This window comes from Phasianus colchicus, chromosome 3, assembly GCF_987193195.1.
Source record: "Phasianus colchicus chromosome 3, bPhaCol1.hap1.1, whole genome shotgun sequence".
Taxonomy (NCBI): domain Eukaryota; kingdom Metazoa; phylum Chordata; class Aves; order Galliformes; family Phasianidae; genus Phasianus; species Phasianus colchicus.
In genome coordinates, this window is record NC_143438.1 from 1,387,710 (window position 1) to 1,407,974 (window position 20,265).

Here is a 20,265-nt window from a genome sequence, read left to right on the forward strand (position 1 = left end):
TGACAGCACAAAGGAAGAGTAGTTTAAAGAAGGGAAAGTAGATGTTCTTTACAAGAGACACAAGATAATTTAGTTTTCTACATGCTGAAATTAATAAAAAAGTCTTTTTTTTTTTTCACACATAGCATGAAAACTCAAAACGTTTTGAGTTTCAGTAACAGCACTTTTTGAATTTGGAGTTATGTCTTACATGCATTTCTTAGATACTTCAATCTTGAATATTATTGCCCCTTTGCATATTAAATACAATAGTTTATACCCTATGTAGTAGTGTAGTGAAAAGTTCACCCTTGTGTCAACACAAATATCTGGTGTTGTGAAACTAGCTAACACACAGAGCTGGTTGCATTAATTTTAAGAAGGAAACATACTCTTTAGTGGGTTTTTGAAAATGACTATTGATATGCATATTCTTTTTTATCATCTGAAAAAAAATCTTGCATAATTTGATGACACAGAAAGTATTGTGTTAAAACTTTCGCTTTTTTTGTCATGTTTAATGAGGTTAATACAAGAAAAAATCTCTAATCCAGAAGTAAAGATAAACAGATGCTGTTTGCAGCCTCTAAGTTTGAAAAAAGTAAAATTTAATGAATCTTGGAGTCCTTTATTTTCATGAAGATATATTCTTACTATATTATGAATCTTCTATACATTTCTAACTGATAAAACTTCCATTTCCTTCTGTAGCTTAATCTGATTTGTTTACGAGCAAAAGATAATCAATATTTCCCCAATTTCTAAGTGAGCATATTCCTGTCAGTCAAGACATCTTCTATCAGAAACTGTTGCAACTTGACTCTCTGAATCTGCACTCAACAACCTTCTTGCTTCAGTCTTCACTGGTGACTGGTTTCACAAAACCCCTGAGTGAATGGTTGGGAAGATAGGGACTGCTGGACCACTGTTGTTCCTGCTGTAAACCATCTGAGGAACCTGAATATCCTTAAGTCTACAAGTCCCAATGAGATGCATCCCAGGGAATTGGCTGATATAGTTGCTAAGCCACTCTCAGTGATATCTGAAAAGTCATGCCAGTCAGCTGAAGTCCCCGGCAAATGGTAAAAAATGGCAATGTCACATCCATTTTTAAGAAGGGTAGAAAGGATGATCAAGGGACCTACCAAGGAAAAGTCCTGCCAGACCAAATTAATGGTTTCCTATGATTTAGCCTGGATATAAGATGAAATATTTATGATAAGGTTAGTGAAGCACAGGAACAGTCCTGCCACTTGCCTTGGACAAGTCATCCAGGCCCAGCTGTTTTTCCCTTTGTCAGGAGAAAAGTTGGAGAGGATAGAGAGAGGTGGAATAGGAAACTTCTGTCACACAATAAATCTTTCAACCTGCAACAAGCCTCAGAGATTTTTGATATAGAAAGAGTTGTTTCTTTTAATTCCTTGAACAACAGGCTTCTGAGGATACTTCCTAATTTAAAGATCTGGAAATTCAAGAAAGACAATTGGCTTCAAAGATTAATCTTTGTGAGTAAAGCTGTGTTCCTGATGGAACTTCAGATGCTGTAGGACTGTTTTCTGCTCTTCACAGGCTCTTAGAAGAGCATGCAACTTTTGAGACAGTGACTTCAAAAAATTTTGAGGAAAAAATGTGATAATTTTTTATTCTAGTGTCTGTATTTCAGAGCTAAAAAACTTATATGAAATAACCACACTAGGCTAGAAAAAGTAAAACAGTGGGAGTGGATGAAGAACTGAAATCACAGGAATAAAATATTTAATTTCCATAAGTATTGCTATCCTCACATTTTAAGTATGTATGTAAGTATTTTAAGTATGTTATATATGTAGGTAATACGTAACTACAACAGATAGAAAGAACATGACAGCACTATTGCATAGAGAATATTCATAGATACAAAAAACTCTTTTCAACATAGTCATCACCATTAGTTGTGCATTTTCACCAGCAATGAATGAGAATCTGCATGTTGCATTTGTAAACTTGTCATGGCAGTCTGGAACATGGCTTGATTTTCATATTGCTGTTGCCACTCCTCCACAACCTCTGCCTTTGTGCTAACATCCACTGTTTGGTCTCTGCAAATATTTAGTAAGCACTGATGAATGTCAATGGATGCAACTTTTTCTACATGGAGGAAATCAATTGTACACCATGTCAGATGCCATTCTGTTGGGCTGCGCCTCTGCTGATATCTGCTGCATGGCAACAAAATTGAGCAAAATATGGTGGGAAGATTTAGCTTCTACTGTCATATCACCAGCATCTGCTTCTGACTCTGTGGGCCAACATAATAAAGTAGATGGCATTTCTTCCAGAACTTCCCTCTTATGTATGTATGTTAATCCTTGTTTACTGGATATGAAGGTGTTCCTCATACTCTTCCTGAAAAGAAATTATTTTTTTTCTGTCTTCCTTCAGCTTTTAGAGAAGGAAAGCAATTGAGAACCAAGGAGACTGGGCTGATGGTACTGACTACTTATGAAGCCTGAAACAAATGTTACAGTTCATAGGCGAGGAAAAGCTAATCAGCACAGTTGAGATGCCATGTAAACAATTACTACGAAAGAAAGGCTTTCCAGAACTACTCTGGCAACTAATGAATTTGAAAGTCTTAAATTTTGCAACAGCAGCAAACCTTAAATTGTTATAGACTGCTAAAAATTATGAATAGGTTTGTCAGGGAGGTGGGGGGGACAAAGTACAACTGACCATCCAAATTACAGCCTGATAAACAGAACAAGGAAAATCATTTGAAACTCAAAGCCTTTTTTCCTGTCTCAGGTCAGGAAAAAAAGTAAAAACTGAGTTTACTTAAATTCACTGTAAACGGAGTGGCAAGTGATACCAGTGTAGTAACAGATCCTTACATTTGACAATGAAAGCAAGGATTATACATGCATTAAAGGTGGTCTTTAATGAAACATGTTTTTGCATCTTAGACAACAGTGAGTAAATGTGAGTTTCCCCCAGTCAGAACTAGACTCATTCTTGCACACATTTCTTTTTAGAGTCAACTATATAAATTTGAATGATAATGATCAAGATTTTTACTATGTGAGATTTAGTTTCGTACAGCACTTTGAAACTATTTCTGCTGCATATTTCTTATTCAGTGTGTATGCAGCTCCTTTTGAATGTTCAATTTAAATATGAGCTCATCAGGTGTAAGAAGTGACGAATAGGCATTTAAGAATAATTATATGAAGAAAGAATAAAGAATGTGAATTAGGAAGAAAAAATTAGCCATTAGTAATGACTTTTCTTAGAGCATTAAAACATTAAAAGATGTTTTTTGAAAGATTACATAGCATCAGATTAAACTTAGTGATATCTGCTGAAAAAGAGAAATACTGAATATTTCATGGGTCAACTGTGCATCTTCCTGTTTTCATTCGGATGTAAATATTTAATCAAGGTCTCCATCTAGTCAGACATACACTTAAAGTATTTATGGATAGGTTTGTCTATTACATGGCTCATTTATTCACGGAGTAAATAAAATGTTTTATGAGATGGTGCAACTCCTTTCTTTGCTGTTTTTTCATAGAAGTAAGTTCAGAAATTTAATAAGAATTGAGATCTGTTTTGTCTGTTTACTATGAGAGAGTCAGTTTTGGCCTTTTTTATTGACCTGAAGCTCTTCCAATTTATTTTTTAATAAATAATGAAAACAAAGACTATCTGTTTTCAAGTAAACTCAGTTCCTTACTGTACCTGGATTCAGAGCATAATTATATTCTTCCCATTGAGAGGTAAAATCAAATGCTAGGTTTCACAATGAAGAATAAATACATACACAGTTGCAGGGAAATCTTCTGGCCACTAGGTGATAGATCAGGTTGTTCAAGCATGACCTACCTTTCATGAACCTGTGCTGGCTGAGCCTGATCCTCTGGTTGTTCCACACATGCCATGTGATCTCCCTCACAGTGGTCTGCTCCATACGTTTTCCTGGTACCAAGGTAAGGCTGAGAGGCCTGAAGTTCTCTGAATCCTCCCTGCAACCCTTCTTGTAGATGGGAGTCACTCTGTCTAGCCTCCAATCCTCTGGAACCTGTCCAGCTGACCAGGACCACAGATAGATGGTGGAAAGCAGCTTGGCTATCACCTCCACCAGCTCCCTCAGCACCTTTGAGTGGATCCTATCTGACCTCAATAACTAGTCACTGTGGAGCAGTAGGTCTCTGTTTCCATCTAAATCATGGGGGGTTTATTCTGCTCCGTCTCTGAGACTTCCAGGTCAGGGAGGGAGTACCCTGAGGATAACTGGTCTGACATTTTAAGACAAATGTAAAGAAGGCATTGAGAACATCAGCCTTTCCTTATCCTCAGTTGTCAGATTCCCCAACACATCCAATAAAGCATGGAGATTCTCCTTAGTCCTCTTCTGTTAATAATATTTGTAAAAAAGTTTTCTCTTTTCTTTTACCCCAAAGGCTAAGTTGAGTTCAAGCTGAGCTTTTGCCTTCTAATTTTCTCCCTGCATATCCTAACAACTTCTTTGTACTCTTCTCATGTTGCCCATCCCTTTCTCAGGAATATAATTTTCATGATAATGTAACTTCAGGAAAATGAAAACTAAGCAGTTTAAATTGCATCCTGAAGATATTTTTACCTGTCTTTGAACTACATGTTCAGTCTCAGGATTTAACAAACCTTCAGCACCACCTTCTTTTCTTTTTCTCTGATTTAGCCATTTGAATAAACTTACTTCAAAGAGAAGGCGGCATGCACCATGTATTAGGTTCTTAGGACAAAATACTCCTGTTTTTATAAGTATTAATACAATAAACAGAGATCTCGGAGATTTTATGATTGGGAAAAAAATGAAAAATTAGCTGTTCAGGAAAATAAATTACTGGATTATGGAAGAAAAACATGATCCCATGGAATTTTTTTTTTTTTCCCTAACTCCCTAACAAGTAGAGTTTTTTAGATCAAGTATGTCTCATATCATTCATCTTAACTGATTTTCTGGAGCCACTTTTAGAGACAAATTTGAACAAAAGCTAGAAAAAAATAAGGTTCTTAATAGTATACCAGCATTATAATAACAACAGTGAAATAGGAATCAATAGGAAAAAAAATAAGGAAAAGCCTGTTCTTCAAGATTCATAGAAACATTGGAATGTGTCAAGTGCTGTTGGTGCACTTCCAGTGGATATTGCACTCAGAACTTGGCACAGCATTCTCACCATCTTAGGGAATATCCTCACGGATTTATTTTGAGGGTTTCTGGCAGGTTTCTAAAGTATATGAATAAAATGTTTGCCTTTACTACTTTGATACTGAATATTGTGTATACATTTTATCTAATAGAAAGAAATACAAACAATTTTCAAGCACCATGGCAAATGTAATTCTTTTCTTTTTCAAGTTGAATTCATTGAGATGTACAACAAGATTCATATTCAGTGCAGTGGAAATAAATCACACAATGGGAACTTAAATTTCATTTTTCTTCATGATGTTCTTTTCAAACGGGAAGAAGTATTCATCATAGTATATGCAAAATGCATCTGTATTTGATGTGGTGTTTTTCTGTCCCATCCATCTTATGGCCTACATATTGCCTTTTGAAAAAAATAATAAAGGAAATGTCAAACTGCAGCAGATTTCAAGCCAGTGAGGTGCCCATGTCCTCACAAATGAACTGTCATGCCTAAAGACAACATTCAAACACATTACCTTTGGCTCTCTCCCTGGTTGTGAGAAAATTTAAAAAAGGACATTTTCTTTGGCTGATGTGCTGGGACATAACTTCCTCAGTTTTTAATGGTGGAAGGAGATGTAGTAATGTATCTCCAACATGAGATCAGCTAACTTAGTGGTACTGAGATTCAAACTGCAAAGAGTCCAATGGCAAATTTGATGTGTTGTCATGCTGACATTACCTGAATTTCCTGGAAAAAATAGATTAGAACCTTTTGAAGTAATTTCTGCGTAGGCAATTAGTCATCAATCATTAATAATATCAAAATATGAGATTTTCTTGTTATGATTTTGAGCAGTGCCCCTTGCTTGAGGAGGGAAAAAAATCAATTTGTTTGTCAAAATATCACAGAATCATAGGGGTTGGAAGGGACCTCTAGAGATCATTGAGTCCACCCCCCTGCCAAAGCAGGCTCCCTACAGCAGGCTACTCAGATAGGTGTCCAGGCAGATCTTGATTATCACCAGAGAAGGAGAATCCAGAGCTCCTCTGGGCAACATGTTCCAGTACTCTGTAACCCTCATTGTGAAGAAGTTCTTTTGTTTATTGGTTCGGAACTTCCTATGCTCAACTTTATGGCCATTTCCTCTTGTTATGTCCCCATGGACTGCTGAAAAGAGGTTGGCCATGTCCCTTTGACTCCCACACTTAAGATATTTATAGACATTAATAAGATCCCCTCTCAGTCTTCTTTTCTCAAGGCTGAAAAGATTCAGGTTACCTAGCCTTTCCTCAAAGGGGAGACTCTCCAGGTCACTTGTGGTCCTCTGCTGGACTATCTCCAGGAGATCCCTGCATTTTTTGTACCGGGAAGCCCAGACCTGGATAGAGTACTCCAGGTGAGGCCTGACCAGAGCAGAGCAGAGGGGGAAGATCACCTCCCTGGACCTTCTGGCCATGCTCTTTTCAATGAACTCATTGGCCTTCTTGGTCATCAGAGCAGTATGTTGATAATATATTGTTTATGTGCTTAAATTTTCATAATGATATTTTGGTGCCCGTGATTAATAACAACAACAAAATACTGTACGTGTGTGGAATATGGTAGCCCAGTGAGAGGCTCTTTGATACATCTTACATTTTTGAAAGATAGATGCTTTTAAAGGATAGATTCATGGTTAATGCTTTTTAGTCATACAGAATTAGTATATGCATTAGTGCCCATACAGCAGCATAAGGCTCACATAATATGTTAAGAAAAGAATGCTGAAAGTGAAGATCCTCACTCTAAAAATGTTTTAATCTAAAAAGTATGTCAGATGAAATAGAGTTAATGTAAGTGAAAAAAGTGAGAAAAATTTCACCTAAGATTGCCAGCAATCATTAGTACAGAACCTTTATATTTTTAATCCCAGTGAAATGTTTTGTAAGAAGTGTGCAGAGTTGATCGTGTAGAAGCCATTGGCAATTTTGAAATATGTGTGAATGGTAAATTTCCTATGAATATTGTTGGCTTGATTTCAGATATATTCACAAGCATTTCTCTGGAAAGTACACTGCTATTCTGTCCAATGTAAATTCACTGACACCTGCTCTTAGCAGGAATTTTTTAGTAATTCAAGGCAGTAACGTTTATCAAAGTAGCTAAATTAGCTGTTATGAAATCACTGTTGAGTTTTTGTGAATGAGCACCTCTATGCACTATTCTACTTCTATTCTAGCAGTTTTCAGACACTAACATAGGTAATAGACTAATGAGGCAGGGGAACCTGCGAATCCAAGCCCTGGGAAAAGGGGAAAAGGTAGGGAGATGGGTCTAAAAACAGCACAGTGGCAATGATCTGAGGAGAAACAAACTAATTTACTAAATAAGATATCAGAATGCAAGATAACATACTATAATACAATATAATATAACGTAATTAGAATTGAAGCTAATAACTAAAGTGAGAGTGTCTGAAAAATAGAAGCCTTACTCTAATTAAGCTGAGGTGATATGGCTGGGAGCAGAGATGAGCCAGAAAATCAAAAAAGGGAAGTCAAGAGATCTACGAATGGTTTTTATTTTTCCCACTGAGCAGAAATGGTAACAGAACAGTGAGCAGTCCTCTGGGGGATATAGTTCTTCTTCTCTTCTAAAACAGGTACCCCGAAGTATCTACTATGCATGGAACAGGAGCATTAATGCTTTAACATGTACTACATGATGTTATGATGTGGAATACTGAGAACAAAAATCTAAAACCATGACATATAGTTACACTTCCGTCACCAGAAAAAAGAGGAAATAGGGAAGTTCTGGAGTCTGAGTCTAATTCAAAATTGTTTGTAATTAATTAAATGAATTATTTTGGAATTCAAAAAGGAATCTCTTTTACAGATTTTGTTCACTGACCAAAATTTACAAAATTCTTCAAGTAGACACAAGTATACGGCAAAAAATATCTGAACAAGCCTACCCAAGTCTAATAAGTTAATAAGACTGTGGGTGGTGACTTATTTTCCTTTGAGATTTGGAATTGGGGTCACTTTTGTCACCAGATTTTTTAACACCTTCTTCAAGATATTCTGATTTATTGTTCTTCAGAGGAAAACTGCTTAAATGTGGCATCACAGAAATGTATTGGATTAAGGGCTAATACATTTTCCTAGCCAGATGAAAGTGGTGTTGTATTTTTAACATGTCAATAGTGCTTATCCATATCTCAGGAAATCCAACAGTGGAGAATTCAGGTTTAAAGTAATTAGATTTATATTTCTTATTTAAATGCATATATTTATTTTCAATATTGTCAGTTACTTTTTTCCTATCTTACCACATTTTTGTCTCTCTTCCTCTTTTCCTGTCTCTCTCGTGCACTAAGTAAATATATAAACAAATATATAAACATATATGTATACACTTATATACTGTCTCTTTCCTATTAATGGTAGTTAGTTTAGTGACTAAGGATGAAAAATATTATATATTTACGCTTCAATTATAGGAACAATATGTTTTACTGTCTAAGTACCATTTCTTGTCATGGTTATTATCGTGATATTAAATAGCTGAGAGTCATTGTAGAAGGAACATAAGTCATTACCATCTTTCTATACATAATGACTCTTAAACATAATTGCTATGTAATCTTTAGGTGAATTATTATATTGAATTATTATATAGGCCAGTGCACATGCTGGTAGCTTAGCTAGGAATAAAAGAAAGCTACTCAATCAAAGATTAATCCTGTTTCTTTTTTAATTGAATGATTTCAAAGCATAATATTCAGGGCCGTGTTTTAGAAATATGTGATACTTTTACTTGACTCTGTTAAAGTGTGTGATATTAATTTATGTAAATTGATAATGAAAAGAACATAACTGCATGACTGAAAGACTGATCCAGGTATGAAAAGGATACTTGTATTTCATGAGCTACGTATTGAGAACCCACAAACCCACAAAAATCTAGTCAAAGTCTTGATTAGATGTGAGTCACATGCTTGACAGTCAAGGTAACTTATGCTGATGTTACAAAGAGTTACCAGCTGATCTTAGGGGAAAGGTGATATGTTCTACATAGGGGACTTTACAAACAGCAGAAAATTAAATTCTTTCCTTTGACCTCCTTCATAGGATGCGAAGTCAATGCTGTGGAAGTCATGATAGGTTGAGGTGATCCATGAAAATATCTACATATTAATATATATCTGTACATATATATATAGGCAATTGGAAAGAGCCTGAAAACCTTCCAGTGATGTGACATGTCTATTTTGGTGATACTAAGCTGCTATTACATCAATTGTGTTCAAAAATAACATGAAATAAAAATGCTCTGTAGGTGCCTTTTACTCCAGTAGAATGTAGAGTAACAATGTCATAGAGAGACATGAGGAAACTTGCACTATAGAATCTATCCCCTCAGTCTTCTTAATCTCTTTTACTTCCACAGGAAGAATTTTGTGGAGCCTATGACTGTTTCAAGTAGAGAAAGAAAGTATTACCTTTTTCTGATCTAACTTGCCACTCCCAGGGCAGTCCATCCCAGTGCTTGACCAATCTTTTGGAAAAAAAGCTTTTCCTAACATCCAACCTGAACTCCTCTGTCACAGCTTGTAGCCATTCCCTCTAGTCCTATTGCTAGTTACAAAGGAGAAGAGGCCGACGCTCACCTTGCCACAACTTTCTTTCAGGTAGTTGTAGAGAGCAATAAGGTCATGCCTGAGCCTCCTCTTTTGCAGACTAAACAATCCCAGTTCCGTCAGCTGCTCCTCATAAGACTTGTGCTCCAGACCCCTCACCAGTTTAATTGCCCTTCTCTGGACAAACTCCAGGCTTTCAATGTCTTTCTTCTAGTCAGGGGCTAAAAACTGAACACAGTACTTGTGATGCAGCCTCTCTATAACTTAGTACAGAGGGATCAGAGGGATGATCATTTCCCTGCTCCTGCTGGCAGCACTATTTCTGGTACAAGCTAGTATGCCATTGGCCTTCTTGGCTACCTGGGCATACTGCTGGTTCATGTCTAGATAAACCTCTATTATAGTTTGATGTAACTAGATAGCAAGCATTACTTTCAGAGTGACCTATGAATTAGTGATTGGTGCATGGGTTTCCATACTTTTGGTTTGCCTGGTATGTTCTGAGAAAAGAGGAATTTTTGTGGGCTACATGTACGTAGGTTACTGCAAGTAATGTCTCCATGGAAACTACAACAGTTACAAAGAGCATAATAACACTATTTGATAGAGCAAATTCTCAGCCTCATAATACTATTTTTTCAAGAAAATCACCACCACTAGCTGTGTATTTTCACCAGGGATGAACAAGAAACCACAGGCCATTCTTGTAAAAACCTGCACCAGAGGAGGAGACTAGCTGTCACAATTGCTGAAATCTACCACCTACCAACTCGTATTCACATCCACTGTTGGTGTTCATCAGTGTTGAGTCATCACCAGTGAATGTCAATGAGAGCCAATTTTCCACCTGGAGGAATTGAATTATCCACCTTTGCTTCTTATGCACGTCTGTGTCAGAGGTTATTTTGTCAGACCACCATCCTGCTTCCATCTGTCACACACAAAATGTGATGGAATATGGTCAGGAAGTTTCAGCCTCTACTACCACACTTTCAACATCTGTCTCTGTCACCATGGGCCAACACAATAAAGCAGGAGGCATTATTTTTGGAGCATCTCTTGTAAAATATATAATATAGTTTATGTATGTAAGTAACAAAACATTTCAATTTTTAATTTTTAAAAAGGGGGCGGGGGGGTGGGGAACCATAAAACTAGTAAGATATTTGATTTCATTTCTGTGAAATCAATGCACAAGTCTGTTTTTATAGTAGTGGTTGCAATTCCTAGTGAGTTCTCAAGGTGTTAGTGAGAGACTTTTGATGAAATTTCATTCATTCTGTGCTTCATCCTTGATAACTGTTGTTCACAAATTTATGTACAATCAGAGAGCAATGACATGAATAAGATGGGGTGGTGAAGCAAGGAATGTTTGTCTCTGCTAAGAGAGGTCTTACAGAAGTCTGATGAAGAGACAGGATCAATGTTTGAGTTAAATATGTGATTGTAACTCTACACATTACATTTAAAAATTTGCAGGTAATTTATGGGAACTGAAAATAGGGTCATGAGTACACAAAAGAAAAAAAAAAAAAGAAAAGAAAAGAAAAGAAAAGAAAAAAAGATTCTTTTCATCAGTCTTGAAATATAGTCTCAAATTCCTTTATCAAAACAGAAAGCATGACTGCATGTTTTTCACTGTTTGCAGTACTGTTTTTGGCTAAAGTATCAAATAGTATAAAATTATTTGCCATAACCTGACTTACCTGCACACTGAGCTCCTGGTTTCAGTCAACATGATGTTAGTGGCAGATCTATGTGTGGTTGTTTCTGGGTGAGCACCTAGGGCCAGACCAGGCAGGTAGGTTAAGAAGACTAATCACCATGGTGGTGAGGGGCAGAGGCTGGGCCTCTTGACAGGCTGCGCCAGATTGCATGTTGTCCACAGTCCATGGGTTGGACATGCCTGGTCTAGCTGGAAAAATCCTGAAGGACAGAAACATAATGTGTTGGTGCGTATATCAGAAAACTCACTTTGCTTAATGGTGAAAGGATGTATGGACAGGCACTTAATAAACATAACTGCGAGCCTTGATCCCAACTGACTGTTGTTTAGTTAATGAATAGAAGATGTGTTGTGGATTTTGTGACTGGACAATGAAATAGAATGAAACATTGGTTCTGTTTGTACATACTTTCAGTAAAGAATAAACATCATGAAGCTTGCTTTTCTCTGACACTCAGATAACTTTTCTATCACTGCAAAAATGTTCCTGGAAATTATAGAATGTGAAAAGAAGCCTACATTGATGCTGTACATAAGCAGTCTCTTGATAGCAGTTGAGGACTCAGAACTCGTAAAAATTGACTCAGCAGATCATTTTGGTATCCCCTAAATTCCCAGACATTTAGGCATGGTTGTAGACATCTCTATAGGCGCTTCACTGAATCTGGATGAAAAATAATATTTCAAGAATTACTTCAAAGTAAGCATTTTTTAAAATGCATGTCTGACATATGTTGCCAAAAACAAAGGCAACTTTTTTAACATAATAGCGGATAATGTTGACTACCTAAATTTGAACTGAAATATATACAATTTATTAATCATTTATATGTAATATTAATCATGTACAAAATGCTATAATGGAATTTTTTAAGATTCTGCTGCACTAACTGCACAATGGAATGTTTTTGTTTGTGTGTTTTTGAGAAGGTCTGAAAGATTTAAGTTACTTTCCACCATGATAACAAAAACTAGTTAGGATTTTTAGAAAGTTACAAGCAGTCACACAAGAAAATAGGCACACAATAGAAGCAGGCAAAAATAAGGAAGATGTAATTGAAGAATTTATGATAAATTTTATTTTTTATTTAATTCAGAACATGAAATGAATTATACTAATATGTTGTGCCAATAACAGTGGACGCTTCCGTAGAATATAAGTGGGGAAGACTCTTTTCTTTAAAAAGATCAACATTTTAAAGAATTATTTTTAAAGAATTTAAATTATTAGTTGTGAATAGAGAGGAGGAAATACTCATAGAAATAATAGCTAGAGCACTAGTTACTGGTCACAGGTTAAGTGGCTTTTAAAGGGTTTTATTAAAGAAATCTATAAAATTTTAAAGATCTATATGTTTGCAGTCTTTTACTGAACTGTTTTTAAAAGAGAAGATTCAAAACTCACTAGAAGTATGCCTGTTCATTGAAATGAAATTCTGTAGCTATTACTTCTGGACCGTGCATCCAAAAAAAGTTGTGAAAAATTCTGTCTCATTCTTAAAAAAATGAAAATAAGAATATATCAAATTTTGTAGTATATTATGCAACTTTTACATGAATATTGGATTAACTTTAAAAGATAATCATTGCATCCCTCAGTTTTCCTCCCTGATTTTGAATAAAACCAAACCTAGATAAAAGCTTGGTCCAAATGATAGAATTTTTTCTTCTCAAGACCAGTTGAAGCTAAATTTTATCAAACATTTCTATATACAACTGAACAAGGCAAGGAAAAATATTTTAAAACTCCTACACAATTTTTTTAGTTTCATGTCTTAGTGATTACAGTCTTCACAGATGCATATATTTGATTTTAGGAGGCATAATATGAGTAATTAATGATAACTCAGAAGTTGTCAACTAGTTAAGAAAATGCATAGGAAAGCAAATACATTTAAGAAAAGTCAGAATAAAATTAGTACTGTGGCAGTATTTGTTTTCCTGATGCTGCTTTTTTACATCCTATGAATTAAACTTATGCCCTTCCTCGTTCCTACTTTTTATAGGAATAATCCTTGGTCAATAGAAAATATATTTGCAATGCATACTGCACTTGCACAAGTTTTTATTCTGTTCAGATACAATCTACATACAACGTATCTGTTTTTCCAATAGCTACTGGAATATATAATCGCTCATAAACAATGTTATATTTTTTTGTTTTTTTTTTTCTTCATTAGGGGCTGATGTTATCAATTTTGATGGCCACGTAGTGCTACCATACAGATTCAGGAACAAGAAAATGAAAACATTGAAAGATGTCATCTCTCTGAAATTTAAGACCTCTGAAAGTGAAGGTGTAATTTTCCATGGAGAAGGACAACAAGGAGACTATATCACCTTGGAACTCAAGAAAGCCAAACTTTTTCTAAATTTAAATTTAGGTAATTTTTTTTTTTTTTTTTTTGTATGCTTTTGTGTCCTTTTTAACACTTGTTCTGGTTTCAGCTGAAATAAAGATGTCTTGGCTTTTGCTTAGTCATGGGAGCATGTCCATGGCCAAGCCAGGACAGGCCACTTAGTGGGAAAAAGAAGTCACCACTATACGCATGACTGCAAGGGGAGGGTGGAGCCAGGACAGGTGGCCAGAATTAGGCCAAGGGTTATTCTATAAAATATGACATGCAGAAGGTCATGACTACTACCCTCTGCTGATCTTCCACAGATGGGGAGGAAACTGCATCCCATAGTCTGAGGGGAATGAAGAAAGTCTTCAAGGCCTTGGGACAGTTGGTGAAAGGGTCTGGGGCACAAGTTATTTTCTCTTCCCTCCCTTCGTTTTCAGGTGATGACATGGGATGGAATAGAAGGATCCAGTCCATAAATGCCTGGCTACAAGACTGATGCTATAGGCAGGGCTTTGAGTTCTTTGATCATGGCTGGTTTTATAAGACACCAGACCTGACAGTAATACATGGAAAAGGTTTATTTCACAGTAGCAAAAGGGTTCTGGAACAGGAATTAGCAGGGCTCATCCAAAGACCTGTAAACTAAGTTTGAAGGGGGATGGGGATGTAGATTGACTTGGACTGGTGGAGAAGTGCTCTAGTATTGATGAAGGCCAGGACATGGGACAGACACCCCTTGAGGGTTGCTGGGCATTGGTTGGTATGGGGTAAGAACTTGCATTGCTGGCAGGCCACAGGTCAGCAGGGAGTTGTATTTATTGCTGTGGATTGGTCAGTAGGTAGAGAGTAATTGCACTGTGGCTGTATAAAGTATGCATTTATATATTTATAGTTGCATTTCTTCCCATTTTCCTCTTCTTTCTTAGTGTATAGTTTTTATCTCAACCTGCAATTCCTGTTTTTTTTTTTTTTTTCTTTTTTTTCCCCAATTCTCTCCCTCATTCCATCTGGGATGGAAAGGGGGAGTCTGGAGAGAGTGAATGGCTGTGTGATGTTTAGCTACGTGACAAGTTAAACCGCAGTTCTCAAAAGAACTTATATCCTTCTTTTTCTTCAGATATGGCAGGCCACATAATTTAATTTTGTGAAAATATTCATCATTCCTTTTATGTTGTTCTTTTTTACTTCCTGTCCTATGTCCCCCCACTTTGTGTGAGATAACATGAAAGTAAAATCAAAATGAAGATCAACAATATATTATTGTTAGAAACTTGTTGGAAAGGATTGGTAGGGGATTGGGAGAACTGTATTTGCCTCAGCTATAATTTCATCTTCAGAAACTTGCAAAATTGTTGAGATTGGAAGGACTTCTAGAGGTCATCTCGTCCATCCCCCAGCTCAAGCAGAATCAGCTAGAGCAGGTTGCCCATAAGTACATCCAGAGCTTCAAGTATCCAGAGCTTCGAATATCTTCAAGAGTGGAAATTGTCATTATCTCATTTTAAGAACACAATCAAGTGGCTGTGTGAAAGAAAGATGCTGTTTTTAATGCTAGGGAAATAAGGATCACTCTTAAAAATCTGCAGCAAAAAAAGATTACTGTATGGGAAGCTACAGGCCACAGTTCAGTAACCTTCCTACAAAGAAACAGAGCTTGAAGATAGGCAGGGAGAAGGTCCTGTTTGTTTTTTTTTTAAGCTATACTATGAAGCACTGGATCCACTGAAGCTGGTGAAAATTCTCAGAAGGATCAATAACCTTCAGCAAAAAAGCAGTAAAGATCATTTGTAGGAAAATACTGTATTAAGCCATGGCAGTGTGATTTGCTAGAATGTGTTGTCAACTTGCACATCTTTACTGATTTTCAGGCATGCTCCAGGAATGCATTGTCTTCTCATGTATTTAAAACATAGAAGAATACACTGAGTTATTGGGCAGTGCAGCGATTTTTTAAACTTCTTGGTGAATTTGTCATTTGCTGCTTCACTTGAGATATATACTACCTACCTTTTCTGGCTTAGTTATGTCAGCCAGACTGCAGTGAAATATGACCTCTGATGAGCACAGCTACACAGGCAAAAGTTTCCAGAAAGCACAGCAGTAAGCTGCAAAACTGCATTTACGTTAACTTTAATTGCCTCCCAGAAAAATTGCAGAATCACAGATGGCCAGGGTTGGAAGGGACCTCAAGGATCATGAATCTCCAACCCCCCTGCCACATGCACAGCCACCAACCTCCACATTTAATGCTAGACCAGGCTGCCCAGGGCCCCATCCAACCTGGCCTTGAACACCTCCAGGGATGGGGCATCCACAACCTCTCTGGGCAGCTGTTCCAGCACCTCACCACTCTCTCTGTAAAGAACTTCCCCCTGACATCCAACCTAAATCTTCCCTCTCTCAACTTAAACCCATTTTCCCTTGTCCTGCTGTTGTCTACTCTTTCAAAGAAATGACTCCCCTCCAGTTTGTAGGCTCCCTTTAGGTACTGAAAGGCTGCAGTGAGGTCACCCTGCAGCCTTCTTTTCTCCAGACTAAAGAAGCCCAGCTCCCTCAGACTATCTTGGTAGGGAAGGTGCTCCAGTCCCATGATCATCTCTGTGGTCGTCCTCTGGACCCTCTCCATCAGTTCTGTCTTTCTTGTACTGGAGGCTCCAGATCTGGACACAGTACTCCAGATGGGTCCCCACAAGAGCAGAGTGGAGAGGGACAATCACCTCCCTGTCCCTGCTGACCACCCCTTTTCTGATGGAGCCCTGTATACCATTTGCTTTCTGAGCTGCAAGAGCACTGCTGGCTCATGTTAAGTTTATCATCCATCAGGACGCCCAGGTCCTTCTCTGCAGGGCTGCTCTCAAGGACTGCTCCTTCCTGTCTGTTTAAATGCCTTGGATTCCTCTGGCCCAAGTGCAAAAAAGGGAAGGTTAACACAGGAAGACTAAAGTAAGTTGTATTAGCAGAAGATATTTTTAGCTGCTATTGGTTCATTCTGCCCTGACACTCTTACAGACTAACTAGTCTAGCTATACTGGCAGTCTACAGAGGATAAAAGTTATTAAGGTGTTATCAGACTGAAAAGACTTTTTATCAGCCTGTTTTCAAATGCTATCTAATACAAAGGCTATTCTAAAAAGAGTGATAGTTTTTTATTTCAGTACTATGTGAATTAAAACACAGAAAAGACTTAGTTTAATACAACTTTGCAACTGAAAGTAGCTACTGCTTCCCTGATACACCTTCATATGCCTACTATGACAAATATTTATAGAGTTCATTAGTGTGATTATTGATGTATGTGATCTAGGTATTTGTATTCTTATGGCATCAAATCTCCATGTGGTAGATCTTATCTTCATAGTGAATTGAATTTCTCCAGTGTGTGACTGTGTGACATGATTCAGGTGAAGTATTGACAGAGTGAGAGGAAAATGTTTGCCTAACTAACATAAAATGAAAATTGCTTTTGTTTCCATTCTTACTTTAGGTAGCAACCAGCTTGGCTCTATTTATGGCCACACATCCGTGATGACTGGCAGTCTCTTAGATGATCACCACTGGCACTCCATCGTCATAGAGCGCCACGGGAGAAACATCAATCTAACCCTGGATAGACACATTCAGCATTTCAGAACTAATGGAGAATTTGATTATCTGGACCTGGATTATGAGGTAGATAGTGAAATCTATACATTTTCATTCAAATTTACTTTATAAAGAGAAGTCCAATAGGAAGAGAAACTTGATATAATTAAAAATGTTTTGTTGTTTTTTTTGTTGTTGTTGTTGTTGTTTTTTTAATAACATGATAATGAAAGAATTACATTTCTTTCAAATAATCTATTCCCTTAGGTATAAATTTAGTTTCCCTTCATCAGATCCTTTCTATCAGATCTTGTCAACAGTTCATGGGCTGATTTGGCCCAGTTTCATGACAGCCAAGCAGAGGGACCCTCAGATCCGTGCCCAGGAGAGGGATAAGGGAAAAGGATAAAGAGATGGGCCTATAACAGAACAGCGGCAATGATTTGAGGAAAAGCAAACTAATTTACTAAATAAGATATTGAAATGTAAGATAACACACTATAATTCAGTATAATACAATATGTTAGAACTGAAGCTAATAAATCAAATACAATGAGTGTCTGAAAAATGAAGGCCCTACTCTAATGCTCAGGCAAGACATGCATTTGGGACAAACAGAAGGGAGGAGAACGAGTTCCCATGACTTTGCCAGGGATTTTATCTCTTCTCTGAATGCAAAGTCATCTGGGGTATGCAGTTCTTCTTGTCTTCTGGGACAGATACCTGGAACTGGAGCATTAACTCTTTAACTCCAAGTGCACTACATGATGTTATGATATAGAATGCTGATAATCAAAAATCATAAAACCATGACAGATCTCATCTGTTATAAGGCTCATCTTAATCTTTTGTTTTAAAATGGGAGATTATGTAATTCAGTAAGGTTAGAGTACTCTATAGCTAAGCAGCTGCTGTAAGCACAAAATTGATTAAAAAAAAAAAATCATACCATCTGCTATTACTTTCAGGTGCACATTTTGCACTTGAATCAGGCAGAATTCTTTTTTAGTGACAGCTAATATAAATTTGTAGCAAAGGAAACAGATCAGAACTTTTCTACTTACCAATGATTTTGCTCTTCTTAAGAAAGTAAGTACTTCCTTATATTATCACAAATGCACCATCAATAAATTCTTTCTATAAAGAAACAGTAAATTACAAAAAAACTTGTTTGATCAGTCAGTTAATGCCCACAAGTGTTGATGAGAAATAACGCTACACTACACTACACTTGCTCTTAGCCTGAAAAGCTGTCATAAAAACCTGAAGGAAGAAACTGGAAAAAGGAACATGTACTCCTGGTAGACAAGGATCAGATAATGGAATATTTGAGAAAACCAAACACTCGTAAGTCCACGGGCCCTGATGTGACACGCTCATGAATGCTATCATTGTGATGTCCTTTTTGATAATCTTTGCTCAAGAAGATCTTGAAGATTGAAATAAAACTTATTCCTGCCTTCAGGAAGGATGGGGTGGGGTCAGAAAATTACAGTCCTGTTGGTGGCACTTTATCCCTCAGATGGTGAATCAATAGCTAATCCTGGAAACTGTTTCCAGGCACATGAAGGACAAGAAAATAAACAGATGCTGTCAGCATGGTTTCACCCAGGTGAAGTCGTGCTTAACCAATGTGATGAGCTTCTATGATGAAATGGTGAGCCTAATGGATGAGGGGAGATAAAACCATATTGCCTATGTCAGTAAGGCTTTTGACTCCATCTCCTATAATATCCTCAAAGAGAAGTTGTTGAAGTATATGGACTGGATGAGCAGAGGTGGTTCCAAAACTGGCTGTATGATCAGACACAGAAGGCAGTGAGTAGCAAATTGTAATTGGAGACCGAGAGTAATCTGAATATCTCAGGGATGGTTAACATCTTCATTCATTCACCTGGATGATAGGATTGAATAGACCCTCAGTAAATTCATGGATGATACATAACTACAGGGAGTGACTGACTCATCAGAGTGTTGGGCCACTAATTGGACATAGAAGACCTGAACCGTGCTACCAGAAAATCATATAAGTTGATTTTACTAAAGATTTTCAATTGATTGAACAACAGAAAATGTTAGAGTACCACAAGCCAATTTATATATATATATATATATATATAATATATATAAATAATAAATGTATTACAAGCAATAAGAATGGAATCCAGGAGATACAGTTTTCTCTCTTCTTTGGCATTAGAGACCTCATTGGCAGTTCCCAAAGGTACATTTCAATCTCCATCTACATAGATTTTCTCATGTTTAATGAAAATTGTTTTAATGTGTATGAAAACGTGCTCTGTGGTTCATATAAAAGGCAGAGCCTTGAGTTCTCCACCCTTTACTCTCAATTAACTCAATGACTTTGGATGTTAATCTACATTTAACTACATTGCCTTTATGATAAGTTAATCTATAGGTGGTAAATCTCAATGAATCAAAACAATTTTTCATACAAAACACTGTAATTCCAAACATCCCTACTTTCCTCCTACTTTTACTCAGCTTGTAACTGAGCACAATGTCAAGTGGTATGGGTTATCTCTTTGGTCAAGTGGGGTCAGTTGTCCTGGCTGTGTCCCATCCCAATTTTTTATGCACCTTCATTCTACTTGCTGGTAGGGAAACAGGAGAAACTTAAAAATCTTTGATGCTGTAAGCACAGTTCAGCAAAAGCTAGAACACCAGTGTGTTACCAATGCTGTTTTGGTCAAAATCCCAAAAAGACCATCTGACAACAATAAAATACTACAATTACATTCTCCAGTTGTGCTCCTTTTTTTTTTTTTTTTTTTTCTTTCTTTCTTTCTTTCTTTCTTGAAGTAAAGTCAAAGTAAAGTCAAATTA

The 20,265-nt window shown here is 36.9% G+C and overlaps 1 protein-coding gene across 2 annotated transcripts in view; it reads left to right on the forward strand.

The window, feature by feature from the left end:
- Positions 1–20,265, forward strand: part of CNTNAP2 (contactin associated protein 2) — a 758,846-nt gene that overhangs the window by 369,829 nt on the left and 368,752 nt on the right. Inside the window, exons 5-6 of one of the 2 annotated variants that reach the window (XM_090136789.1) lie at positions 13,669–13,872; positions 17,321–17,505. In XM_090136789.1, the coding sequence (XP_089992915.1) occupies positions 13,669–13,872; positions 17,321–17,505 (389 nt within the window). Of the gene's footprint in view, positions 1–13,668; positions 13,873–14,163; positions 14,274–17,320; positions 17,506–20,265 lie in introns of those variants that run through there. The other variant, XM_090136788.1, reaches the window with a different exon arrangement.